Source organism: Orbicella franksi, chromosome 11, assembly GCF_964199315.1.
Source record: "Orbicella franksi chromosome 11, jaOrbFran1.1, whole genome shotgun sequence".
In the NCBI taxonomy this organism is placed as follows: domain Eukaryota; kingdom Metazoa; phylum Cnidaria; class Anthozoa; order Scleractinia; family Merulinidae; genus Orbicella; species Orbicella franksi.
Genome location: NC_138155.1, coordinates 22269306 through 22285236, shown reverse-complemented (window position 1 = coordinate 22285236; position 15931 = coordinate 22269306). Strand labels below are relative to the sequence as shown.

The window sequence follows — 15931 nt, the reverse complement described above, 5'->3', positions numbered from 1 at the left end:
CGCAGCTCTCCTTCCAAAAAGCGCCCGAAATTAAACTTTCTTTTATTAACTATCACCTGACCAAAGTCACGCCACTTTAGATAGCACGTGACAAGTGGCTAAGAAGAAATAGGGATGGTCACGCAACGTCGTATCTCGTAAAATCACAAAAGGCGTGAACACTGATATGAACAGTTCTTTATTTATTAATCAAACATTATGTACAAAAAGCAATATGAAACAAGAAAAAAACTAGCTTGTGTCCATAGCAGAACCTTCTGCGCTAGAGGACGGTTCATCTGAGTCTGTCTTGTCTTCTGTTAAAGATAAAAAAAAAGCAAAAACAGTCAGTTTTGTTGCATCAGATAAAACAACACGAGGCTATCCAGGTTCGTTGGCTCTGGAGTAGAAGCCTGCCCCTGAAACAAGCGAGTTTGTTGCCTGTTAACTTGAGTTTACAGCAAGAGGATCTGGATTGAAGCTGGAATCTCAATTGCCAGTTCAATTTCCTGCGATTTCTCAACTATCAGATAAAATTGCAGCCCATTTCAAAGTTATCAGTAAATTTTGACACATTTTTTAACTTATGGTCGGCAGCTATGAGTTAAAAAAAGTGTAATTTCACAGCTTATAGTTTAAAATTTTAACCAAATTCTCGGGTATTAGTTAAAACCCCATCCAAACCCTGTAACAAGCCTTCTTACTCTAAGACGCTAAAAGCTGAAGATTTTCGCATTTCCATAAATCAATCATCAAATTAAAAATATCACACTTTTTGTGCAATCGAAAGACCAAACAGTTAAGACAACAGAAAATGAGCTCATGGTCTCTTGGTTAAGACTAAAAATATTTATCAGCCTCAAAAGACAGTTAGTATTCTACTGTTGATTGGCCTTACCCTTTAAAACACTCCCATAACCATACAAGAGAAATGCAGTGGAACCCTGTACATGTTAATTCGACCAACAACTCGCTCATGTTCTTACAGAATGGCGCGCGCATTCAAAAACCTACCGCTGGAGACTGGGCCGAAACGGCCGACGGGCCATTAAAATCTAGTGAGCTGTATTAAAACAGCACGGTCGTGTTATACGGTTTGTTAAACGAACAAAACTATTGACTGAAGTGTTCCCGAGTATCTAACAGGCGTCAAAATCAAAGTTAACAATTTGCAGCCTCTTCCAACAAATGGGAGAAAACTTTTTCCAAGACGCTCGAAAACATTATTTTAGAGTGAAGTAACTCAGCACTTCTGTCGCCCATTGTAGCTACACTGTGCTGGCGAGACACAAACAGGTCGAAATATATGGATTTTAGTTGAATTCGGGCATTCAGGCTTGAGAATTAAAGGCTAATGCTTGTAGGAGCTGACTGGCTGATTTGTAATTCAACTGCCGGTCATATCGGCATGTTATATCTAAAACAACAGTACTTACCCTCCAGCATTCGTTGTAATTCATGAATTGTGCTGATTAGTAGATGAAACTGTTTCTGTCGAAGTTCCAGCTAAAATGAAAAGAAAAACATCATCAACAAAGGCCAATCATTTCGCTTTGTCCCTATCTCTGGCACTCGCACACCGGAGAAATATTCGGCTTGAAGTAAAACAATAAGCCTATAGCTTGCGGTTGAAGTGCAGTGAGAAACACATAAATATATACGTACATGAGCAAGCTGGCATTTTGGCAAAAAAAAAAATCGAAATAGCATGAGCAAATATATATGAGTGAACGGAGGAAGAACTCCTCTGTAAGTTTACCGGCAGCTTCAATCTACGTCGATGCTATAGAGTGTGTACTGTATATTGAGCGATAGAAGTCCCCGTCCCCGTCCCCTCACCTCGTGGATCCACAGCTACTTTGACCATGTTATGACGAAATTCACTGTCAATAGCATGACAGACGCATGAAAAACTGACGTCAATTTGTTAAATCTACCCGGCTAAAAGACTGCGCAAACCACAGTATCTTCACAACTTTTTGAATTGGTGAGAAGGGGTGCAGTCAGTGGATTACCACTAGAAGAATATGAAATAGAATAAGAAGTTAAGTATCGTAAAGTGCCATATTAATAAATGTGTCTCAACTCCTATTGTTGTTCGTTCGTATACTTAAAGAGGGCCATAAACACACAACATGCTGAGATCCGCAGCGCATAAACGTTTACAGTGGCCCAACTTCCTGTCGTACTATTCAAATTACAGGAATTCTGCTTCTGCCAGCATGAGAACTAGCATAACCGCCGCGCCATTTCGTAACATGATTGGCACAAACAAAAAATGTTGAAGAAATACAAGATGACGGCGCTATTTTGCCTGCTCGGGATTACCCGCTGTGTCCCGCAAGAACAATTTTCCCGAAAGCCATAAAATAAATGCTTTATTTACCAAGCTTGTTCGGTCAAGATGGCTGGACATTGACCGAGTTCTTTTTTGCGTGTTTATGGGCCTCAATTCCGTCTCGGTCCATAAACACGCAAAAAAAGAACTTGGCCAATATCCAGCCATCCTGACCTCACGCTAGGTCATGTAACCAAACAAATAAACAAAACTCCAAACTGAGTAGGGACAGCACTGTTGCATAAAAAGAACTTGATCTGACCTAACCAATGTGATATATCAAATCAGGAGCCATAATCGGGGACGGAGACCGTAAGTCTCGGGATTCGCGCGCACCTATGATATGGGACAATTTTTCTATTTTTAGAACAAATTGCGCCATCCTAACGTCATATATCCGCGCGGATTCACGCGCATGTCGGGGGCTCTCGCGTGGATGTTGTCACGTTGCGTGATCAAATGGTGAGAGTTGAAAGATTCTCTTGCGTATTTTTCACAGCGATGGCAGGGAATACGAACCAGGGCGCTTATATGTAGTTTTATGCTCTGAGCTAACAGAAAAGGTGGGTTTTTCAGGGTCGAAAACAAGACTTCAATCTCGCGCTGGGAATGAATAATAAGATCTGCTCACGCTAGTTGTAAGCTTACGCGTATGTTTTTGCGTTTGTTCTGACTTAAGAATATAGCAAGAAAACTCTCTACTCTGGTATCGAGTTAATTTGTGAGTTTCTCAGGCTATGCTTAATCATAACCAAAAGCTGTTTTGACGGTTTCTTATTGTTTCTGCTTGTTTGGTGAGTTTGCAAATGTTTTTGAAAGGAAAGTCTGACGCGTACAATTAGCTCATTTGCATAGTGCAGCTCGTGCATTTTCAAGTCCGAGTCGGCGTTTTCGATTGTCAGCAAATCTTGACAAAGATTTCTGTCGTTATCTTTTGTGCTGAGATGCTGTAACAAATTTCACGAACGCAAAAAAGGCTACTAACATCATGTGTGTTTCTTCAACATAAGCATAGTGAAGTTTTACACTGCGAAAATGAAAATAGACAAGGAGTTTTGATAGCTCGATCAACAAAATCGAAATCGTCATTCCAAGTTGATTAAAGAAAGCGTCATCGTAACTTTGCTGATTATTTCTGCTTTATTCACATATTTTCAGCTTAGCTTTTAATATGTTCTCAAACATTTATCAATCTTAAACATATTTAAAAACTATGGAGTTATTGTTTGAGTTCGATGTACGCTTTCACACGAAAGTGCGGCGGAAGTACAATTTGTCATGTTTACTGACTGTACAAAACACGCATCGGCGGGCGCTCTCATTCATCGACAACAGAAAATTTACTGGATTTTTACACGAATAAAACTGAGCAGTATCTACGGACGTAAAGTTATTGGGCCTTGATGAAACATCAAGCGTTGCTTACAATTCAAGCGAAACTCAAACTAGCAATTATTTTGTTTTACTTTTCGGTCGCGATAGACTGACAAATTCCTCGCAAGCGTGTGGCAAGAGGAGCTAGGAAACTATGAAGTCCTGAAGCTCTGCTATACCTAAATATACCCAGCTAGTTTTTTGCTGTGTAATGGAAAAGCTGTTAATCTTCAACGTATGTGAAATTTAAAGTGGAGTAATGTACAGCTCATGAAAAAGAAGCATCCGTCGGAACAAAACTTGGCCAGCGATAAATATGAGCTTACAGCGGAACATACCTAAATTCGACACTGTCTCATTTCACTCAAACTGGAGCAGCTTGCGACGAAAATACTTAAGCAAAATTCCAACAGACATAAACGCGTTGAGTTGTGGGCCAAAAACATGAAACATTTCGGGAATTTCGGACGCCATTTCCCCCGCGCGACATCCGCAAAAATCCTCGCAGCATGTACGCGCGTGTGCCGCAGGCGATGGCGCAATTTGTTCTAAAAATAGAATTATTGTCCCATATCATGGGGACAACCCCAATACTAGAAATGGCGCGCTTACGGTCTCCGTCCCCGATTATGGCTCCTGATCAAATGCAAAAGTCGTATGCAATGTACATTGTCATAAGTCGCATTCAAGCTTAATATTTGCATGATGGCGTCATTTGACTACAACTACCTTGACTTCGAGTAGTCCCTCTTTCGCTTGGTCCGTCGTGCGTGACGCGAAGAAAACCTCGAGAAAAATATGGCCGCGTGCTTCTCGCCCCCAGGAGTTCGCGCGGCCATTTTTTTCTCGCGGTTTCCTTTCGCGTCACGCACGACAGACCAAGCGAAAGAGGGACTACTAACTCGTAGTCTAACAACTACCAGAATCCTTCACCTTGTCTGTTTCTTATGCTAATCAGGGCAACTGTTATTTAAACCCCAATGGAAATTCAAAATTTAAATAATAAAGAAAAAACGAAAGGAATTCTGGTAGTTGTCGTTAAATGACGACAACGTGCAAATCTGCGCTTCCTGATTATCGCAGGAAAACGGAAGCAAAAATAAACAAGAAGTAAGTTCAAGCAAATCCTTTTGGTTGTCAATTTGTGCTATGTTAACTTCGCCCGGAGAGAGAGACAAAATATCTTTCGTGACGGAAACTGAAACTTCGTGACAGAAATTGAAATATTTTGTCCCGTCGCGCCACATTGAAATCGGAGAAAGAGGAACAAAATGGCCGGATTTGAAGTTGGTGAAAGTACTACAATTAACTCCAGGTACATGAGCGAAGTGACCGCTTCTTACAATTCTTTCGACGAGACAAACCCTCTCCTTACAGGGCTTGATCGAGAATCTGGCTCACCGGAAGTCATAAGACCTTGTTACTACTTATTACAAATTCTGGGCATGTGGAAACCCAAAGATAGAAAATTTGCATTCACGTGGCGTGTTTATCGCCTGTTTGTCTACATCTTTTGGCTGGGATGTCTTGCAGCTATCATGTGTCTGGATTTTATACACTATGGCTTTGACAAGAGTAAGATTCACGTCACAGAGATTATAAACAGTGTCGGTACATGTTTCGTTTTCTTGTGCCCGTTTATGTTCACTCTTTATTATTTTAAACGCGGGCAGTACGTCGAACTTGTTTTCAGCGTGCAAAACGTTTCTCATGAGTGGAAACAGAAGTTGAGCCGAATTTCCCGTTGGTACACCTTCATGTCTGTTATTTTATGGGGTCTTTGTGCCGCATTTTTCATGGTTCACTGGTTTCCGTTCTTCTCCAAATGGTGGCATTATGGGATTTACGTTCCCGCTGTCGTTTATATTTCAGGTTGGTGGAGCACATGGTTAAGCTTATATGGATTTGTTTGCCACGTTCACAGTCTACAAATTGACACTGTTGTAGAAGAAATGAAGTCAAGGGAATGCAAACCAACGACCATTCTACAAAAACACTTCCAATTACAAACTTCCCTGGAACGAACACAGAAGGATTTTTTTCTCATTATTTCATTAGCTTTAGCTTATCACGCCCTGGATTTAATCATTTTTAGCTTTGCTTATTTCAGTTCAGCCTTTGGCAAAGATTATCCCATGTGGCAATACATCGGTACAGTACTTTTTGACCTCATCAGCATTATATTTAAGCTGTATCCACCAGCCATAGTTGCAGCAGCATCACATCGCTTAGTGGCACAGGCCTCTAAAAGATGTCAGTCACAGTTGACCCCCTTTACGACAGAGCTCCCTATTGAAGATATGCAACTATTTCAGTACATGGCTTGGCGCGAGTCGGACATGGGACTAAAGATTCTTGGAATTCGCATCACTGTGGAACTAGCGATGAAAATCCTTATGACCATTAGCACAGCTGCGATATCTTTTGTAGCTTTTGTTATTCCCAAGTTGAATAAGTAAACATTTTAACCTCCCAACAATGGCCACCTTTCTACAATGGTCAGTACACTTTGTCTCCAGTGTGGCCGCTGTACGGAGGTTCGACGGTATCTTACGTGACGGTCGTGACGGAAACTGTCACTTTGTGACGGAAACTGAAATTTCGTGACAGATTTTGTCCCGTCCACAGGCGGCCCAAGCTGTGAGATGATCATCTTATTGTTGCATAACAGTGCTGCTATTACGCAAGATAATCATCTCGCATCTGGAGTTTGGGCCGCCCGTGTCCTGTCGCGCCTTTTAGAGACGAACGAAAGAGAAACAAAATGATTGGATTTGAAGCTAGTGGAAGTTCCACCATCAACTCCAGGTTCAAGAGCGAAGTGACCTCTTCATACTCCTCTTACGATGAAAGAAACCCTCTCCTTGCTGCACGTGATCGAGAATCTGGCTCACCGGAAGTGATAAGACCTTGCTACTACTTGTTGCAGATTCTGGGCATGTGGAAACCTCAAAACGGAAAATTTGGATTCACCTGGCGTGTTTATCGTAGTTTTGTGTGTATCTTGTGGCTGGGATGTCTTGCAGCTATCATGTGTCTGGATTTTGTGCACTACGGCTTTGATAAAGAAAAGATTCATGAAAGAGAGATTATAAACAGTGTTTGCACATGCCTGAATTTCTTGTGCCCGTTCGTGTTTACTTTGTATTATTTCAAACACGGAAGCTATGCCGAACTCGTTTTCAGCGTGCAAAATGTTTCGCAAGAGTGGAAAGAAAAGCTGAACCGAATTTCACGATGGTACACCCTGGCTTCAGTTTGTCTCTGGGGACTTTGCGTCACGTTTCTCATGTTTCACTGGTTTCCGTTCTTCTCCAAATGGTGGCATTATGGTCTATACGTTCCCGCTGTTGTTTATATTTCAGGTTGGTGGAGCACATGGTTAAGCTTATATGGATTTGTTTGCCACGTTCACAGTCTACAAATTGACACTGTTGTAGAAGAAATGAAGTCAAGAGAATGCAAACCAACAACCATTCTACAAAAACACTTCCAATTACAAACTTCCCTGGAACGAACACAGAAGGATTTTAATCTCATTATTTCATTGGCTCTAGCATACCACGCCCTGGATCTGATCATTTTTAGCTTTGCTTATTTTAGTTCAGCCTTTGGCAAAGATTATCCGATATGGCAATACATTGGTGCTGTACTTTTTGATCTCATTAGCATTATATTTAAGCTGTATCCACCGGCCATAGTTGCAGCAGCATCACATCGCTTAGTGGCACAGGCCTCTAAAAGATGTCAGTCGCAGTTAGCCCCCTTAACGACCGATCTCCCTTTTGAAGATATGCAACTATTTCAGTACATGGCTTGGCGTGAGTCAGACATGGGACTAAAGATTCTTGGAATTCGCATCACTGTGGAACTAGCAATGAAAATCCTTATGACCATTAGCACAGCTGCGATATCATTTGTAGCTTTTGTTATTCCCAAGTTGAATAAGTAAATAAGTGAATTTTATAATATGGCTAGCTCTGTGAGCAGACAAGATAAGTGAAATATTGTGCTGTGATTGGCTAGCCAATTAGCCTGAGAACACAGAGTGACGTATCTCCGGCTGTTGCTAGTTGTCTCCTGAGACAAGCAATAGCTGGAAATACATCTGTGTTAACAGGCTAGTAGCCAATCACATTTAACCCCAGTTGAAGAAGAAAATTGCCAATCTATGAATCAATAACTATATTCCAGTATTATACTGGTTAACATTTACCTTTGATAAAAGACTTTCTTTTGTGTTGGTGAGGGAATTAAGTTCTTTATCAAGCTCTTCAATTTGCCTGCAAATTTAAAAACCGTATTTGCTGAAAAACTTTATAACACAGAAATGTCTGTAGTTATTATGATCTCCTTAAAAAGAGCTACATGTGTAGACAGACTGCATAAATACATGTTTTCCTAAGTAGTAAAGTGATTGAGTATTAAATAAATATGTGTGGTTATGCCTTTGTGGTCACTCATAGATAATAGACAAAAACATCAGCACTAATGGCATAGCATGGCCAGAGCTCTCCTCTGCAGAGGCCACCATATAGGCTGGCAGTTTGGACGCCAGGGAGAGAGAACAAAGGAAGCGCATGGAAAATGCTGGGAATGGGAAGGAGAAAAGAAGGGCTCCAACCTTTTCACTCTTCCTCCACAGGGGAGAAACTGAACAGGAGTAATCCCACTCCTCCCTGGATGGGACGCAAGACCAATGCAAAATGTAGCCCCCCCTCGCCCAGCATTTATACTTCTGGGCAGAGAGAGACAGTATGAGAGAGACAGGATCTCGCACAAGAACACAAAAACTGACTCCAGACAAGGCTCAAATACAGACTCCTTAAAGTGCCTATGAAATATAAAATAATTGCTGCTTATTTGACAGGCTTTTCAAAGTAAAGAAGAATGGCGTTTCCCTTCTTGGAATATCTTTTTTCGTTCTAGAGATATTTACGTTTTTGTATTATGCAAATGAGGAAAGTGATGACGTCATAGGTGGTTCCACTTGAACAGTAAAACACTGAATCAAGAATATCTCTAGAAATATTGGAGCAGTGTTCTTCAAACTTGGCACCACAAATGTGCATCACAAAAGAAACAGAATGACACCTTCTGTGTTGTTGCCACGGCAACACTTTTGGCTCCAGTCTCTTTCTGTGAAAAACCAAATATGCCAATTTGCAACCCTTCGAAAAGGGACAGAGGGTCTTGCTCAGAACACACGTAATTCCCATATTGTCTTAACTCTCCCCATTAGATTGTTGGGAGTGGATGATCCTTGTTTAAGATAAAATCTGGTAATGTTAGTTTTAATTAAAACAGGACCAGCGGCATAACTGTTGTCATGGTGACGGCACAACGGGTGTCATTTTGATTCTTTTGTGATTTACATTTCAGGTGCCAAGTTTAAAGAACACTGCTGTAATATTTCTAGAGATATTCTTGATTGAGTGTTGAACTGTTTTAGTGCAACCACCTATGACGTCATCACTTATAATACAAAAACGTGAATATCTCTCAAACGAAAAAAAATATTCCAAAAAGGAAAACGCCATCCTTCTTTACTTTGAAAAGCCTTTCAAATCAGCAGCAATTATTTTTTACTTCATAGGCACTTTAAGCTGGAGTTCAAAGTGTTAGCCATTAAACAACAGTACTGCACTGCATGTCAGGTCATTGGTACAAACTAGAGAACATTGTGCCACAAAGTAAGAAGACCTTTCAGCTGCCATTTTTCCAGTGCCTTCATGATCATGTTATTACTAGTCTGTTATTCATAACAGATGTGAAACACTTCAAAAACACAACAACTCACTCACTTTAAAGTTTCCTGTCTTTCTGGATGCTGGCTTATGACTTTAGCAAGAGCATCATATTCTAAACAAGAAATCAAATGAATTTGTACATGTATTAATAATTAACAGAAACTTAACTGCATACATGATACAACTGGAATAATATTTTTGCATTGCCAGTATTTGTCTCGATCTTCCTCTGTCCAAACTGTTTCTTGTTGTGTTATAAAACAATTCTATACAGTGAAATCTGTATTAAGCAGACCCCATATTAAGCGGACACCCTCTATTAAGTGCACTCCAGCTTAAGGGCCAAAATTTTCTTCCCACATTTACTGTAAAATAAACCTGCATTCAGCGGACACCTCTATTAAATGGACACAGACAGTCACCAATATTAAACCATTTTGTTGCACAAACCCTGCAATAAGCGGACACTTTAAGGCTCATTTTACTTCTAAAGGTTCAGCTGAGACTCCTTAACATTGTCCAGCGGTATCATTTTAAAGCTAAATGATTATTCCAGATTGATGCATTGATCGACTGGACTTTGTACTATGAGCAGTCTTGGCTAGTCTTTGATCTCACACTGTGTTACACTGTGTTACAAAAGGGTTAATAATTAACTATTATTGCACAACATACTAGAACCTGCTTAGAGCAGACACCCTGTATTAAGCGGACACTAGTGAGGGTCTCAAGGGTGTCTGCTTAATACAGGTTTCACTGTATTATTCTTCCTTGACAAGCCACCTATTTAAGGTGTCCTTTCAATAGGACATAATAACATAGAGCAGTATCTTGAACCTCCTTTTGAACCTCTCAACATAAATAAGTTGAACCAAAAGTTGTTTCCCTCCCCTCAGTCGAACATGAATTTTGTCCACAACATCTTGACTTTTCAGATTTTTCAAACAGATTTTTGTTTCCCTCGGTCAGGCTCAAAAAACTGAAATTTTACTCCAACATACTTATACATTTGTACTGTTTACAAAAAGGAGGCCTCTTGTGATAAAATGTAAAAAAAAAAAAACAAACAAAGGAGGCCTCTTATTTTGTAACAGAACTGGTAGCGACTGGTAGCTACTGAGCAGAGTAATCACATTGAGAGCATTATAAATTGTTCACCAGTCGTACAATACAGCAGCAAATGTAATTTTAAACCCATTTGTTTCATAATGATTTAGTGTCACCTAGTTTTGCTACTATTAGTAATACCTTGTCTATTTCTCCTTATCCTTTTCGCCTGCTGTAGTTCAGTCTTGCAAGATGCAATTTCTTCGTAGGCGTGTGAAATACTCTGCTCTGAAACAAAAGGGAATATCACATTACCTACTGTAAAACAACATATGAAACCATATCAAGTTGTTGTTTTGAATGTTGACTAGATCAAATTTCCATTTGAAGGGGTGCCTGGAAAAAAAGCCCTAAGTGACTTGATAAATTATAGCTAGATTCTCCTTCCAATTTGCCTTCTAATTCCTTTTGAGACACAAGCAGTGTTTGACATTACTTTGACAGTCACTTGTCTGTCTCTTGATTTTGAGAGAAGTGCTTATTCATAAGATCCTGTTAGGGATGATTATGCATGTCCCTTGTCTGAATTTCAAAGATTTTGTGTTGTTGTTTCAGACAGTCCTCACATTCTGTTATGATTTCAACGCAAGTTATGTCTTTTACTGTCATTTTATCCGTCTCCATGTCACTGTTTCAATGTTGTGTTACATGTCAGAATTTATCTTTACAGGGCTTCATACGTGATCTAATACTACGATTATCAGTTGAGTAAGGCGGGACGAAAGTTTGGTCACCAAGTTTTAACGTAAAATCGTGTTGTTGTCACGGGCAACTTACCTCGTTTCCATTGGTAACAATATCAACAGCCGTTGGTCGCCTGTCGCGTCGCCTACAATTTCGCGCGCTTTGCTGTCAATTGACGTCAAAGGCCGACAAGTTGCCAATGGATACGGAGCCAGTTGCTCGTGACAACAACACGATTTTTATGTTAAAACTTGGTGACCAAACTTTCGTCCACCTTACTCAACTGATAATCGTAGTAAATTTGACAAGACTCAATCTTGCTGAGCCAACTTCCTAAAATGTGTCTTCCGTGACAATTTCATCTTACTTGCACTTACCAATTTCACTGTAAATCTTCTCATAGTTTTGTGTTTCTAGTTCATTCATCTCAAAAACAGTCTGGGTTTTTCCAATCGCAAATTCACACTGAGCAAGCTGCACTAGCATTTTCTGATATGTGGCATCACTGAAAAAATTTACAAAAGAAAACTTAACACAGTGTCTGAAAATCATTGAGATTAGTACAAAAAATGTGGCTTGGGTAAAGAGAGTAATAGGCATGTTTAAAACATGAAATGGCAGACAAAATGGCACTACAGATAAGAGTCAATGTGTAACACAATGTGAGTAACAGTTAACCCTTACAATATTATTAACAGCTTTTCACTGTTAATTCAATCATGATAATTTGGCTAACCTGAGAGCAAATTAGGCTGACCATGGTGCCGTTTTGTCATTTTGCCATTTTATGTTTCAGCAATCAAAGAAAATTGAACCCCTTAGAACTTTGTAGGGAATTGGATTCAAACAAATCAAACCCAATTGAACCAGGGGTTCCATTAATGGCTGGGCACCAGGAAAATTGACTGGCTGTGTGAGAATTACTTTTCCCTCCTGGTATGACTATCTGGAAGAAAGTTCTTCTTATAAAGAAGTTCAGTTCAAAACAATTTGCCTACATGTAAACCAGTTACCCTCCTGCTAAAAATGTCAATGAAACCCCTGATCAAACTCAATCTATTAGACTGGGTTTGACTGAGATTGTCAACCAGATACATTCAAACACAATACAGTGGACTGCGTTTGATTTTGTTCAGTGAATAAATTCGCTTGAACAAAGATCATGTCATGTGGTCTGCCTAGCATAGCTATTCAATATCAATCTGTGGACTGAGTTTGATTTAGTTCAGCAATTGAACCAAATCGGACACCGAACTTTGTGTAAGTTCAATTTCCCAACCAATCAAATTCAATTAGACAAATCAAACAATCGAACCCAATCAAACTCAGTCCATTAGAGTTCAGCAACCAAACTCAGTTGAACACATTCCAATAGACTGCGTTCGATTGTGTTCGGTAAATAATTCGCATGAACAAAGACTTGTGTCTTTTGATGTGAAATCTCTGTTCACCAGTATTCCACTTCAATTAGCATTACAGTGTACCGAGACTGCTATACAACAATCTACTGTTAAACTACTGTTACCAACAGAAGACATCATGGACTTACTGAACCTTTGCCTTACGTCGACTTACTTTCAGTATAACGGTAAACACTACAAACAGTTGCATGGAACAGCCATGGGGTCGCCTGTTTCTGTTGTTGTTGCAGAAATTGTAATGCAGCATGCGGAGGAACACGCCCTTGCAACTTGCCGACAAACGATACCGCTTTGGTTACGCTACGTTGACAACACCTTTACCGCTGTTCACAGAGACGAAATTGACGATTTTCACAACCACCTTAACGAACAGAACGACGACATCCAGTTTACTAAAGAGATAGAAGAAAATGGAAAACTCCCTTTTCTAGACAACAATGAACTGCAAATGACAGTGTACAGAAAACCAACGCCTACCAACAGATTACTTGACGAATCATCCTACAACCCGACTTCACACAAAGCCACGACTATTAAGACTTTGATGAGACGAGAACAACTAGTTTGTGACACACTGGACAGCTTACATGATGAAAACAGATACCTTGAACGTGTTTTTCACAAAAACAACTACAATACTGACTTTATTAGATGAAACATTTACCGACCTACTGAAGCTGACGCAATGAACAGGAACCCAGCACCTGTTACTACAGTGACTATACCTTACATTAAGGGCACTTCTGAGCCCATCTCACAGATCCTACAGCCCTACAACATCCGTGTAGCCCACAAACTTTCAACCATGTTACGACACTTACCGACCAACTTTAAAGACAGGGATGAACATAACAACAGACAGGGAGCAGTTTACAAGATCAAATGCTCTGACTGCCAAGCTTCCTACATTGGTGAGACTGGCAGAAACCTTAATACAAGACTGACTGAACACAATGAGCCACGAAAAATGGTGATGCCAAAAATCACATTGCTGTACATCATCAACTGACAAACCACAACATTGACTGGGACTCTGCTCAGTGCTTAACCTACAGTACAAACTATTTTCAACGACTGACTATGGAAAGCTGGTACACTAACCTAGAACAAACGCCTCTTAACAGATGTCAACAACTACCAGCACCTTACAAACGACTTATCCATGATGGAAACGAAACCGACAAACAGACTTCTAACAGACCAACTTAATTTGACTAACAATGGACGGACCAAAAACCAACCAATTTGACTAACAATAGATGGATCAAAACTGACCAATGACTGATGACAAACTTAACACGAGTCTGTCGGCCAATACAATCATGGCTAAACTGACCAATCATGTTCAACTGACCAGACTTACAACATCATCGACTGACAAACATTATTCACTTGACTCTGAAGATGACTTCCACTCAGGTTGTCGAAATGTCAGTCACCAACAACAGTTCTTTTCAGAACTACCCTCACCTGGACGATCAAACTATACGAACTACTAACAAAGATCATGTTGTGTGGTCTCAAAAGCATGAAAAGCAAGTGTTATACCGAAGTATACTTAACCCAAGCCTCGAAACCAATTTGACAAAAAACAAGAGTTCAGAAATCAAACGTTTGATTGAGTTCGATTGTCGAATTTTTCTTGTGTAAGTTCGATTACCAAACTCAATCGAACTCAATCCATGGATTGAGTTCGAATGAAATTCATTTCAACTGGGTTCAACTGACTACATGTATGCCTGGGGCAAAGGAGCTAATGAGCCAGCTCGTTTGGATAAAGGTTAAAAGTTGCCCTGTATTCTGTAGTTCTGCCGATTCGTGTTACAAATTGAGTGAATAAAGATGGATAGAAATATATATTTTTCATCATTTGAGAAAGGGTAACCTGAAAAAACTGACCCCCAGCCCACGGACCCCCACTATGGACCGGGTCCGTGGACTACCCTACAGACCCCCTCTACGGACCACCCCAAAATAGAGTAAAAATAATAAATAAAGATTTTGCTTATGGGTTGTCTAATAGATTACTCATGTCGGGGAAATTTCCAGTGTTACACTGTACAAATGGACTTGGGATTTTAACACCCCCCCCCCCCCCCCCCCGCCTCCCAAAAAAAAAAAAATGCATAAAAGCTGTTTCCAGCGTAAGGAGATGCCGAAAGCAAAAAGAAGGAAAGTTCTTACCTTTCATTCGTGGCTCAATCTGGCTATGGAAGATGTGTTTTTAGGTTGTTTAAGCTTTTTTATATCTGTAATTCCGCTGAGTAAATTGTGATTTCGCCAACACGAGTAACATCCCGCAACTGAAATATTTATTTAATATTTTCATTCCATTTTGGGGGTCTGTAGATGGGGTCCGTAGGGGTAGTCCGTCGACCCGTCCATAGGTAGTCCGCGGACCCGGTCCGTGGTGGGGGTCGCGGACCGGGGGTCAGTGTTTTCGGGTTACCCTTTGAGAAACGCTCAAGCTTACCTATCTTCCTCAGCGCTCGTGGCATTACACCATTTCAAAAAGGTCCTAAGAAGGGCTGTTATTCTGCGATCATCGCCTGCGCCTTCACCGTCAATCAACAACCTCTTTCGTATTATCTCATCTTAAAACAGAAAACACACAATCAATCTATTCTCGATAGCGTAAAATACAAAGTTGTTAAGTTCCAATTCACTTACCATCAGTCGCCATTTTGAAACTAAATGAATGACACAAAAGAACTGGGTCCGATTTTCTAATTTCAATTCATATATGCGACAGCGATGAGTCCCCAGACATTTACGTCATCAATGGCTTCAATAACCTCCCTAAACGTAGTCTTGAGGAATATTTTAGAAGAGGAACTTGCTCATGAATCTGACATGCTGCCAGTAGAACATTGCAAGATCTTGCTGCTCTCCGAAAATTCTTCATCTTTCTTGTCTACAGAGACAGGAAAATATCCCAGGTACCCCCTTTATATGGAAATTTCCAAAAAGTTATATGAATGGATGGAAAATGATGATTTTCCAGTTAAAAGTGAAGCTTGTGGCTTACTTACCGAAGGAGATTTTGTTGCAAAAAGAAAAGAAATTGCTGAAAAAGTTTCTCCGATCTTGGCAGCTCTCAAGAAGACCTGGAAAGAGATTATTGATACGGAAAAATCTCTCCAATTAATGTCAATTATTAGAATTCTTGGTCCCAGAGGACTGCTTGATTTGTTGAATATCCGTCGCACCCAAGGGAGTGTTGATATTTTTCCACCTTCCATTGCAACTCTTCTAGAATCATTCAATGAGAAACACAA

At 40.2% G+C, this 15931-nt stretch overlaps 4 protein-coding genes across 4 annotated transcripts in view; 3 read left to right on the top strand and 1 right to left on the bottom strand.

Annotated features, from left to right (window-relative positions):
- Positions 1-159: 159 nt before the first annotated feature.
- LOC145460218 (THO complex subunit 7 homolog) lies at positions 160-15342 on the bottom strand. The gene is made up of 8 exons (XM_081444962.1): positions 15324-15342; positions 15127-15247; positions 11610-11737; positions 10690-10776; positions 9496-9553; positions 7908-7974; positions 1416-1485; positions 160-296 (listed from the first exon to the last, which is right to left on the bottom strand). The coding sequence occupies exons 1-8, from the start codon at positions 15334-15336 to the stop codon at positions 232-234; spliced, it is 609 nt and encodes a 202-aa protein (XP_081301088.1). The 5' UTR covers positions 15337-15342; the 3' UTR covers positions 160-231.
- On the top strand, positions 3426-6168 carry LOC145460198 (uncharacterized). Its single transcript, XM_081444941.1, has one exon. The coding sequence runs from the start codon at positions 4963-4965 to the stop codon at positions 6148-6150; it is 1188 nt and encodes a 395-aa protein (XP_081301067.1). The 5' UTR covers positions 3426-4962; the 3' UTR covers positions 6151-6168.
- LOC145460199 (uncharacterized) lies at positions 6456-7892 on the top strand. The gene has a single exon (XM_081444942.1). The coding sequence runs from the start codon at positions 6456-6458 to the stop codon at positions 7641-7643; it is 1188 nt and encodes a 395-aa protein (XP_081301068.1). The 3' UTR covers positions 7644-7892.
- LOC145460221 (uncharacterized) overlaps positions 11748-15931 on the top strand; it is a 162166-nt gene continuing 157982 nt past the window's right edge. The window contains exon 1 of the mRNA XM_081444967.1: positions 11748-14072. Within this exon, the coding sequence (XP_081301093.1) occupies positions 12772-13308 (537 nt within the window). The 5' untranslated portion in view covers positions 11748-12771 and the 3' untranslated portion in view covers positions 13309-14072. The remainder of the gene's footprint in view (positions 14073-15931) is intronic.

Excerpts from the sequence above, each read along its gene's own strand:
- LOC145460198 (XM_081444941.1), top strand. The coding sequence starts at position 4,963 with ATGGCCGGATTTGAAGTTGGTGAAAGTACTACAATTAACTCCAGGTAC.
- LOC145460199 (XM_081444942.1), top strand. The coding sequence starts at position 6,456 with ATGATTGGATTTGAAGCTAGTGGAAGTTCCACCATCAACTCCAGGTTC.
- LOC145460218 (XM_081444962.1), bottom strand. Across the intron at positions 11,738-15,126 it reads ACGAGCGCTGAGGAAGATAG|TGATGCCACATATCAGAAAA; the intron begins GTAAGCTTGAGC and ends AAATTTTTTCAG. Across the intron at positions 1,486-7,907 it reads AAGAAAGTCTTTTATCAAAG|CTGGAACTTCGACAGAAACA; the intron begins GTAAATGTTAAC and ends TTTTCATTTTAG.